At 37.8% G+C, this 12,061-nt stretch overlaps 1 protein-coding gene across 1 annotated transcript in view; it reads right to left on the bottom strand.

The window, feature by feature from the left end:
• Nucleotides 1–451: 451 nt before the first annotated feature.
• RFX6 (regulatory factor X6) overlaps nt 452–12,061 on the bottom strand; it is a 59,188-nt gene continuing 47,578 nt past the window's right edge. Inside the window, exons 13-19 of the mRNA XM_023651571.2 lie at nt 10,692–10,801; nt 9,637–9,754; nt 8,061–8,183; nt 7,212–7,418; nt 5,629–6,141; nt 4,539–4,751; nt 452–1,874 (exon numbers count right to left, since the gene is read on the bottom strand). Of these exons, the coding sequence (XP_023507339.2) occupies nt 1,699–1,874; nt 4,539–4,751; nt 5,629–6,141; nt 7,212–7,418; nt 8,061–8,183; nt 9,637–9,754; nt 10,692–10,801 (1,460 nt within the window). The 3' untranslated portion in view covers nt 452–1,698. The remainder of the gene's footprint in view (nt 1,875–4,538; nt 4,752–5,628; nt 6,142–7,211; nt 7,419–8,060; nt 8,184–9,636; nt 9,755–10,691; nt 10,802–12,061) is intronic.

The following is a 12,061-nucleotide window of genomic DNA, read 5'->3' as shown; positions in this document are numbered from 1 at the left end:
CTTTTTACTCAAAATTCTTCAGTGAGTTTCTACTTCCCATCACATCACCCCTTCATGACTGCATCAAAACTTATTAAAGGTATTGGTAGTGTCTTTTTCAGCTTTGTATTTTCATTTTCATCTCTTTCATCTTTGTCTTTTCCAATGTGTCTGACACAAAATAGATGCTGAATATACACTTAATTACTATGCAATAGAAATTTGGTTCTTAATTTTCAAGACTTATGTCTAAACACTTATTTAAGCTGTTTTGTTTTCTACTTCAGTCCCAGCCCTTATTAATTTCACTCTGTGCTCTTGCAAGATTACCACAGCAAAGAATAGAACATTCAGTTTGCTAATTCTCATGATTTATTACTGTTGCAAAATTTTTCTGCTCAATTAATTAGCTCATAAGCTGCATACAACTGAGCACAGTACTGAGCAAATGGGAGCAACACTCCAACAAGTCCACAATAATTGTTTATTGCTTGCTGAAAATAATTCCACAGTTTGACTTGACCAAATTACATCAGGATGCATAATGGGTATTTGGGGCTTACAGCATAACCCAATCCTTAATACAAACATTATAAGGCCTGTCATGAAACTATAGGAGAAGCCTGTAAAGTTAATGGAAGTTTCCCATTATAGGCCATGAGTCTTATAACAGACATTACAGCTAAGACATATGAAAAAGAAAAAGAAATGGAATCAGATAGATGGTGTATCAAATTGTACTAATTTATAATGAATTTGAAATGAATCCTTCACTTTTGAATTTGTGTTTGCATCCAGATAATCCCTGAACACTCATTCACTCTCAGAGCAAAGTACTCAATTAAAGACTGGTTCTCAATCTGGAAAAGCTCAAACAGCCTACAAGTCACAATTTCCTTATATTTATATGCATGGATTTGATATGAAAATATTCTTGAATTATGGTGTTTTAACCAACCGCTCTTACTCTTTAATTCAATATTCAAAGGAGCTATGCCTGTAAATCCCCAGCATTCTTCAGAAACAGTATCAGCCCTGAGAGCAACCAAGCCTTTAAAAATATTTCCATATTTTATTTCCTTTATTTCTATCTTTTTTAAATAAAGAGAGAAAGCATTTATAATCTCCATTCAGTTACATAGAATTGGAATACTGCTATGTAACAGAAATCATCAACTAATGCACAGGAATTGAAAGTCAAGCAACTTTGGTCTAGGCTGAATTGAATTAAGTCTTGACCTTGTAAACATTTCCATAGGAGGTAGAACATATACATTTGACTTTTTGTCAAATAAGGGATAGTAAACAATGATTCTGAGATCCTAATAAATTAAAGGTATTTTAGAGGCATTAAATAAACTTTTCTCTTTTTTAGAAACCAAAGATGAAACAGCATACAGATTTTCAATAAATTAGAAAGTGAAATATTAGATCTTCATAGTTGAAATGTTTGCATCTTTAAAGCTCCACCGATTCCATTTGATAATGTTTGAAACTATGATTAACAATGAGATCACGTTTTAAACAATTTGTGTGCAAGGAAAACTCTGCAAGTATCTTCGTTCACTTTGGAGTTGTCCACAGCTTCATACCAGTAACTTGAAAAACAATGTCCTGCCACTGTGTATTCCATTTTCTTTACTCTGATGGCAATCTGAGTTAATAATATTTGAGCAGTAGAGATTTTAAAAGTTTCAACCCCCACTCAACATTGTCGATTTAAGTGCCTCCAGCTGCTGCTCCCATGAACACAGTGTTGATGGGTGGTAAAGAGGACACCATTTCTCTACCATTTGCTCCATGGGAATCCAGGCTTTCTTGAGCTGAGTATTGATTGGAAGTTCCATACATACATTGGGATGACGAGGAAGGAATTGGAGTTTGCAAGCTGGAGGCTGTAAGGGAAAATATAATCAGTAATTGAAAATTTACAGTTTCTTGTTTCTGCAAGCGCCAATTACTTTAAGCCTCGTATTTATTTTTGCATTTAGCACACTTATCTGTACTAAATTTGGGTGTGTATGGTTCCTTAGAATAATTTTTATCTTTTCTTCCAGTTCCCCCTTACTGTTCTCACAGAAATTCTTCTACACATTTCACAAAGAAAACTCAATTTCAAACTTAAATGCAGACAACTTTATCACTAAAATATACCCCCAATCCACCTCCTCTTTCCATCTGCGTCTCTACAATTGTAGTTCAAACGACCATCTTCTCTTACCTGGACCAACACAGCAGCCTCCTAACTAGTCTCATGACCCTCACCTTTGCTCCACCCCCTCACTCTGCAGAAAGGAGTCATTCCTGCTGAAGTATACATCAAATTGTCACTCTTCTTCTCAAATGCTACAATGACATCCCATTACTTTTAGAACAAAATCCAAGTTCCTTGCCCTGATTCATATCACCCTTTGTGAATTGGTCTCCGCCTTCTGACTTATTTTTCTCTGCCCTCTTCTTCATTCACCACGCTCAAAACACACTGGCCTTCTTTCTGCTCGTTGAATTTTCCAAACTTGTTTCCATTTCAGAGACCGTGCACTTGCTATTTCTTCTGCCTGGAACTCCACCATCAGACCTTTACGTCATTGCCTCCTTCTTACCACTCAGCTTTCAACTCCAATGTTTCTGCCTCAGTATTCCTTTCCCAACTACCTCACCTAAAGTAGCTCCTCCATTACTATCTGTCATTTTACCCTATTTAACTGACTTCACAGTATCTGCATTTTGTGTGTGTGTGTGAGGAAGATTCGTCCTGAGCTAACATTTGTTGCCAATCCTCCTCTTTTTTTGCTTGAGGCAGATTAGCCCTGAGCTAACATTTGTGCCAACCCTCCTCCATTTTGTAGGTGGGATGCTTCCAGAGCATGGTTGATGAGTGGAGTAGGTCGACACCTGAGATGGAACCCATGAACCTGAGCTATCGAAGTGGAGTGTGTGGTACTTTAAACACTCAGGCACAGGGCTGGCCCCTGAAATTATCTTTTTAATTCATTTGTTTACATATTCACTGCCTTATCTCTCCCTTCTAGAATATAAACTTCATACAGGCAGGGACTGTGGCCCAGTCACCACCATAACCTCACACCTAGAATGAAGTTTGGCACACAGTAGGTTCTCAAAAAATTTGACTAACTGACTTACTAACCTACACTTTCGGCATTTATGGTTGCTGTGTTCTCATTGATAATTTCTAACTACCATCTTCCCTGTCACTAAAAACTGGGCTTTATAACTAAGGAAACATATAGTGGATCCTAACTCCCCCTATACTATTTACTGACTTATTCTGTCCCCTTTTTCACCCTGACGCCATCTTTGCAATTTACTTGTAAGCCAGCCCTGACAACTAAAGCTTAGAATCCATCCTACACCCAAGCTATGTTCCATCATAGCTTCCACTATCTCTACAAGTAAACAGAACTAATAGTACCAATAGCAACGTGGTACATTTTAGTCTCACAGGGAGGAAACTTCCTGAAGTGGAATTTTCTGCTTCATTAGAGTAACCTAGAAGCAATGACCATCTGCAGATAGCACAAGACGAGCTGCTGGACTCCGCTCAGGGAGCATCTGTGATGGTCACAGGAAGGGAAGAAGTGCTTCCTATTGAATTATTGGAAAAGCACACTGAGTGGGGAGAGATGGAATTTATCTTACTTTCCCTTATGCTCTGGTTGGGTGACAATGCCCTTTTACTTATTGCTAGTCTAAAATCAATTCCATTGGAAGATTCCAACCATCTCTTACAAGCATTAACACTCTGCTTGATACTTTCATGGATATATACTTGCTCTGTAATGCCTTCTTTGAAACAAATTTGTTTCTAAAATATATTTTTGCCTCTTTTTTCAACTCACTGATTTATTGAATTACTACTGTGTGGCAGACACTTTGCTGGGTGCTGCTGATGCATCTAGTACAAGTTGCAGAATTTTCTTAGGGGCAGTAACGTGGTTGGAAGAAGATGCCAGGGGACTTCAGGGCAAACACACCATTTTGCTGACTTTTGCTTAGACTGGAGGTTATAGAAGAATTAAAATAGCAACGTTTCCTACAGAGATGTCCAATCACATTTTACATACAATTGAGAAAATGATGGTAACCTCCATCACAAGTCACTATTTTTTAAACTTAGAGTGGTTTTAGGGTACTGATGGAGATTATGGGGCCCAAAGACACCTCTTGGCACTGCCCCTGGGTCCAACAGCGCACAAGACAGAGTGAGAAAAAGACATCATCACGGCTATCATAAAACTGCCAGTCTTCTAGCCTGCATTTGACAGGCTATATTAATTTTTTGCATACATTATAGATGCCAACTATTCTTTTTGGAAAGAATAACAGATCTAGCAGTAGGCTGCACAGCGACATACATACTGAGAAACCGTAAGACTATTTCTAACAGATACAAAAATATAACTTCAGATCCAAAGTGACAAATCATCTGTAGGAACAAGAGTGCTCAGCTCACCTCAATAGTTAGCCTCCAAAATAATACTGCCCACCTGAGGTTAAGAATTTTTAAAACGTTTTCAAGAACGACCGAAATAATTTACCTACTACTGGAGTTTGACATGCAACTGAAGGTGATGTGTCTGCATAAAACGAGCTCGTCTGCTTTCTGCTACTGTCATCTAAAATGTTAAGTGGATCATGGATGTCGCTGTAGGGAGGCAAGGAGCGAACACTGCTGATGACAGAAACGTGTTGATTCACCATGGAGCCAAGTCGATGCGACTCTGGGTAGTTTATATTGCTTCCATAGTATCCTATAACAGAAAGTGTTGAGAGTGTACTATTAACTTATTACAAAGAACATTCCAAGTATGAAAAAAGGGACAAGGTAGGGCAGAGCCCTAAAGATATCACAGTGTAAATATGATATTCACATCCACATTTATTTCCACATTTACTATAGAGTTGGATTTGTGCTTATCTATGGATATGGTTCACTATGCTGTTTTTGTTTTTTTAAAAATACGTAGGAGTTATTCTATTATTAATTTTAAGATATAAGCCTACACCTCTCTCCTCTTTCCCTTATCTGAATTAACAAGATCTGCCAATGAAGAAAAGAAAGCGCTTCTGGCCTCTCACAAAGATTACACTACTTGTCAAATACCAATTCTATTTACAGATTCTTGTTTCTGGGAGAAGCACTGGCTTACCCTTGGGAGAGAGGCATCAGAGCAGCATACACACAGAGCATATTTTGGTGCTTGGAGAAGGCCACAATCTTTCCAACTCCCTAACTTCAAGAGTTTTATCAACTTGACAAGGGGCACTATTTTGGTCCTAATCTTTAAGATCTGCTGCTAGCTTTTTGGAAGAAATATTATTCACTAAAATTATTTTCAAAGGACAGAACACTCTTCTTTGGGGCTATTAAGGTTGGTCTCAAACATATGCTTTGACATAATATTTTTTTCATCAAGTCTGGCATTTAGAAGGGCAACTTTAAGAAAGCCACAAGAAGTAGGGATATGTTTGTATGTGGCAGAAATTAACTCCAAATGTCTAAGATTCCATGATCTTCAGAAGCTTTACATGGGATGACATGGCACTCAGCAGAGGTGGGACTCAATGTTTGATCCTGTCTTATTGCCATCTCAAAAGCCAGGAAAAATTCTTTAAACATTTCAATACCATTAGGTGAATTAGGAGGCAATGTTGCTCCTTGGCAGCTGGCAGCCCCTGTGTTGCTCAGGAAACTGAAGCTTCCTGTGTTTAAAAACTGCATACTGTGCGAATCTTGGCCATGTGGCGATGGTCCATAGCTGGAAGGTGGCCGAGAATTATATGGAGACCCAGCACAGCTGCCACTGAAGAAGTCTCTAGAAAGCTGCTGTTCACTCCAGGCCGTGCATCGACCATGCTCAGGGCGATGAGGATAGAGTCCTGATGGGGGGTGGGGCTGTGCCCTAAACACAGTCTGATAGTTAGAGTTGGTCCCATAAAAGTCGTGGTTGGCTTGAGGGAGAGTAGGATAAATGGGCTCTGGGTATGTTGAGCAGTGTGAAGGGGCTGACAGTACTGGACCCACACTTGGGGGTCTTCCTGCCATTGGCCCCTGGTTAATGACACTTCCTCGGTTCACCATGGCTGGAGAAATGGGTGGTGTCATCAGATGACCAGTGTTCTGGGACAGTTCCATTTGACCTGGAAAAAAATTACCAGAGCATTCACTGGTGGCATATTAACATATCTTTTTCCAACTTAGTTCATTCCTACCCTCCAAAAATAACAGAACTGGGGAGCATCAAAAATATAAGTTTAAAAAACACCATCACGATACATGTATATTTCACAGCATTGGAGAGTTTTGGAGTTAGCGGCTATAGAAGAAAGCCTGGGATGGCTTCATGCTTTCACGGTACGAGGATGGTTAGAATTCAAGCTTGGGAAGAGCGAGGAGGTCTGCTGTTCACATTTCTGCATAATTAAAAAACAAGCTGAATGTTAAATGGTTTGATTTTTAGGGTAAGAGAAAAAGGCAATAATGTCAACATGACCATAGCTTCGAAGCAGCCAATTCAAAACATCGTGCAAATACCATTGATGAGCAATGAGTTATGAATGCCACGAACTCCCTGGGTCTCCGATTTTCCATTGGTGGAATTAGGTCCCTGAACTATAACGCCCTTCCAGGTTTAAAATTCTGTGTGTCCAATGAATTAATGTATATAAAAGAATTTTTAAAAAGATATAAGGCTATAGGCAGACTTAAAGCATTATCTAGGAGTTAGTTCAAGCCACTAATCCTTCAGATTGACACAAAGGGGACCCTAGACCAAAGAGGGAAATTATTGTCAGAGTTATCCTAAAATGGCCAAATCCATTTTTTAGTGAAGGAAAAATAAAGTCTCCTCAAAAGCCAAAAATAATTAAGCAGCCCAATCTTTTGACTCTCAAAGCATCTTAAGGATTTTATTACATCCAATCTAATTTTTTCTTCCACTAAATGAAGATAACTGATTATTTGTACTTCTGATATAACTAAGAGAGTGCGTCAAAGTGTGATACCTATGTTAATAACGGTATTGATAAAAATGTGAATGACGAATGCTGAAAAATCACAAAAATATTACAAAGCTTTATGATGTCAGTTAAGATAAGCTTTTTTAATTCTTGGAATGCCTGTAGGTTACCAGTTTTAAGAAAACAAAGGAATAGGCCCCTGTGAGATGTAATGAAGCCAAAGTGGTTTTCTTGGTTGTTTCACGGCATACCTGTGAGCGGCAGGTTGTCTGTATTCCCAGCAGGGAATGGGGGCAGAGCAGCAGAGAAGTCTCCAGGTTGACTGGATGACAGAGGAAGATAGGTCGTTTCCACATGGCTTTCATTCTTCACAGTGTCACTGGAAACTGTGCTCCCTTTATTACGGTTGGCCAGAAAACACGAACTTGGAGAAGCCGTGAAGGCAGCTTTACTTGCATCTGGAAAGATTTTTTTAAACGGAAAAGCTAACATCATTCTCCTAGTAGATAAACCCTAGTAAAAGAAACTGAAAATGTTTTACAGTTGTGTCATAAATCTGGAAACTCCTGAGAAATGTCCACGGGAAACGAGGCTGGCAGATCTTTAGTCTTGGCAGTGGTGCTGGTTTTTGTGAAGTGTATATTTGTGGGTGTAGGTGTGTTCTGAGGGGCACCAAATAAACCACTCTGGAGTGAACAGTCCTCAAAATGCAAGCCGTCACATCCCAATTAGATGTGTCCCCTTCCTTCTCTAAACCCCTATAGAACTTATTTCTATACCATTTATAATGTGGTATACGACAATTGTTGTCTTGAATTACAGTTATTTTTTGTATTATAGTCGCCTCTCCAATTTTCTCTAAATTCTCCAGAAGTTAAGAAGATAGATTTGTATCCTTCAGAGTTTCCAGTGAAGTACTTTGACTACTCTATATCTTAATGGAGGAAAGTAAAAATAGTGCTTGAATAGTGCTAGTATACTGTCACCGTAGTGACATGTTTGGGGAAAAACTCTGAGACTGTTATAAACCCACTTAACACGTGTGCTTATAAATTCTTAAACAAAGCAATATGCAAAACACAATATATATTTTAAATTACCTGAATTCTTCATATATTTGTCCAATAAATTCTGTAACTCCTGCTCTTTGTCATTATTAAACTGGGTCTCCATGGCCAGGAGAATGTATTCATCGAGAAGCATTCGGATCAAATGGAAAGAACCTTGCGTATGGATGGGGAATGGGCAGAAGACATTGTGAGAAGAAATAAGGGAGAGAAAGAGAAGGAAAGAGAAAGAGAGAGAAGTCAAGTTATCTTTGTGACCATCTCGCAACACTTTACAAGGAGCAACCGAAATAAACAAATACTTGTTGGACTTTAAATGACCTGCTAAGACCAACATGCTTAACTTGGGTCTCTAATCTTTCTGGGTCCCGCCTGCCCAGCTCACTGTGTGTACTGTCCTGCCAGCTCTTTGGCCACTAATTACATCAAAGGAAAATACGGATGAAAGTGAGACACGCTTTATGCTTTAAGAGGGCACACACTGCAGGGTGATAAGCTTTAACCCGGGGAGAATGAGCTCTACTCTGCTCTATTTCTGTTTACTTTGTACTAAATAATTAGACAACGGCCAACATAGTCTGAAAAGGTATCAGGTTAGAAGATGTCTTTCTAACCTGGAACAAAATGCTCTTTGATTTGATAAAAGCAAAAGAGTAATTTTCACGTGGAGGATGTCCTGGAAAACCTTAAACATCTTTTAACTATTCAACAGATTTCCCCACACAAGTCTTTTTTCACAATAAAGTCAGGCTTCAATGTTGTATAGTTTAAGAAACCTTAAATATGAGCAAGATATTTCAAATAATAGACAATACATTTTGTTGAGCCCTCAATACAAGCTCACTGATTTTACCTAACTCCATTGAAAATTACATAAAAACAATTTAATTGATTGCAACCTATTTTATCTTCTGAAGATTTCTTGAAATGCAACTACTAAATCCAGAAGTACTGTCCATGAAATAGCATTATAACTACAAACTGAGAATCCCAGAAATTTGAGGAAAAAGAAAGTATTGGATTTTTGAAAAAGCTGAGGACTCAATTTTTTTTCATAAGTCAGATAGATTATGAAAGATGGTTCAGAAACATGAGAGCAGGTCTTTTGCTCTTTGATTCTTGGAGTGAAGCTACATGGGTTCCCTGAAAAGACACCAAAATTTGCCATATTGCAACGAATAGTGCCTTTGGAAAATAATGTATTAATTATTGTTTATTTGCTTGTTGACAAAGAAAATTTATCCAAGCACTGATGGAATGTAATGATAATAGCTGCTATTCCTTAAGTGTTTACCAGGTGCCAGGCAATGCACTTTATATACATCATCTCATTAGAGGCCTACACAACCCAATGAAAGGAATATTCTCTCCCTTCTATGGTGAGCACCTAGCTTGGGTAAAGCCCACACCAGACAGAAGCAGTGTGAGGATTTAACTGCACGTGATCTGACTCCCAAATCCAAGCTCATAACTACCGTTTTACTGGCTCGATATTCAGATACGGTTTGAGAAGTGATGGTGCCACATGTCTAAAAACTGATAGGAAATATGACTAGGGAATGAATGATGTAATTCATTTAAGAAGAGTTTTATAAAGCACATAGGATACCAAAACTGGATGCATTGTTCAAGGTGAGATTATGCATTACTCGAGCACCAAAAAAGCTCCACTTCAGCAGAAAGTCTTGAGCCCTCTTCTTTAATGATCTTCCATTTTGTTTGCTGGTCTAAAAGTAAAGGAACAAAATGAAACTGTAAAATCTGTCATCTCCTTACTACGTGCACCCTACATAAAATCAAGAGATAGATAAACTGTTTGACAAATGGACAGATGGCTGACACGTCATTTATTTCATCAAATAAAGTGATCTATCCATGGATTTTAATTTGAGTCCATCTTTGCTGTCATTCTTCGGGTTAACAGATCTTTATTCTGTATGGTTTGTTACCTAATAAAATTGTACCACAAAATGGAATAATTTACAATATTTTATCTGTTGATTTTCCTTTGACAGAACTTTAAAAAGAACAGAAGGTGAAGTGTGAAGGAAGGGTTATATATTTCTGTGAATGATTAACTGACTCTTCGGTCTTGAATGATAATCTGTTTTCCTTCCAGGAGAAAAAAAGTCCCTACACTAGAACTGGTTTCCTTGATATGGCATGGCTAACACCAGCTAGTGATGGATATATTTGTTCTTATTGCCTTGTTTCATGATGGATGACTTCAAGGTTAACTGAAAGAGTTGAAGAAACCACATACAAAACGCAAAATACTGAGCTCCTGGAATTCACAATGTGAATACTTAAAACCGTATTTTCTTTCAGCACTTGTGATGGCTTGCTTTTTAGAAAAGGGCCAGAATCTTTCCAGTTTTCAAGTTTATCTTTCACAGTCGCTCTGCTGTAACTTTATTGATGACGGGAGGCAGAGTGTCTTGCAGTCCTTCATCAAGAAAAGATAAATAGAATGTAATATACGCCCAACGCTCTCAAGTCTGACAAAGTCCTAGTTTTGATATTTGGGCTGCCTTCTTTGTAGGGCTTCAAAAGCTTTTCAGATCATTTTCATACACAGCCTGTCACCCCCCCTACCACCATCATACAAGAAGTTACAGCCAGTTTAGCATTTATTTATTTTTTGAATTTGTTATTGAAAAGTACCTTAATAACTCTCTGCTCTACCACGGTATCCAGCCATTCAATAAAAGCCTCCACAGTGGCATTCTTCTTAAGGAGATCTTTCAGTTCTTGGAACACCGTGATAGAGTCGTCTACCATGTAAAAGAGAAAGAAAAAAGAAAGCAGAATATTACACTCTACTTTGAATCAAAGAAAAAAATCTTAAACTAGAAATTATTAATGATTTTATAGCATAAAAGGGAAAGATAGGTAGATTAAGTGTGTTAAAGGAATTAATTTCATATCCCGGGAACAATAACAAAAAATCCTTAGTACTTAACTCTTCAAAATTTTAATCGTAAGCACATGTATCTTGGTATATCCCGAAATATAGGTTTATATACTGGGGAAGAGTAGGTTGTCTATATAGTTGATTATTCATTTTGAATCTAACGCTTTCATTAAGTGCAACAGAGTAGCTGAAAGCTAATGAGTGAAGTGAGCTAAATTTTTTGATTTCCTGCTTTCTGAGATATCCTTTATCTTTAGCAAAAATTAAATTCGGCACTGCAGAACTGAGTCACATGAATGACCTTTTATCATCTTATTATGTAAAATTTAAAGGGGCGGTTTAGGACTATCATTTTATTAAAGAGTTTGAGGTTTATGGTATCTCAAAGAGTAATATAATTTTATGTCAGGAAACAGAAAGAAGGTCTGAGGTTGGACTGTCGCCAGAGAACAGTCTGTCATTTGTGCTATGGCTTATAGGTGGCTGCATTTTTTTTAATTTTAATTTTTTGTCCTTTGGGAGAGAAAGGGAGGGAGAAATAGTGGGCTGCTAGCCCTCGGAAATTGTGCCTGGTTGTCTAGTCACGTGTTTTGGCCTGGTAAGTTCTGTCAGATGGTCCAGTCTGAGCAGGGGGTCTCTGCTTGGAAAAACAGTATCATGTTGAGATATCATTTTGATATGCATCATATACCATATGATGCCAAGAGCATAAAGCACATGGAAATTTGTAGACATGTAATATAAAACTGAAAAAAAACATAAAATTTAAAAACCATTTTGATAATTTTCAGGTTATTTCTACTTTAGTTATTTCTAGGCAATAAGTTTATGGAGGACTTTTATTTTCCTCTTAATATTTTCCATAATTAGTAAGTACAACTGTTTTTAAATAGAGAACAAATTATTTTTATTAAAAATGTTTCTCAAACAGATGTGCGTCCGAGTAACGTAATGGAAACATTACATTAATGTTACATAATGTAATGGTAATGTCTGGAAACATTTTTGGTTGTCACACCTATGGGGAGGCTGCTACTGGAATCTAGTGGGTAGAGGCCAGGGATGTTGCTAAATATCCTACAAGGCATAGGACAGCCTCTCCCACTATCAAAGAATTATC

The sequence above is a fragment of the Equus caballus genome, chromosome 10, assembly GCF_041296265.1.
Source record: "Equus caballus isolate H_3958 breed thoroughbred chromosome 10, TB-T2T, whole genome shotgun sequence".
Lineage (NCBI taxonomy): Eukaryota > Metazoa > Chordata > Mammalia > Perissodactyla > Equidae > Equus > Equus caballus.
This window is presented reverse-complemented; position numbering and strand designations above follow the sequence as displayed.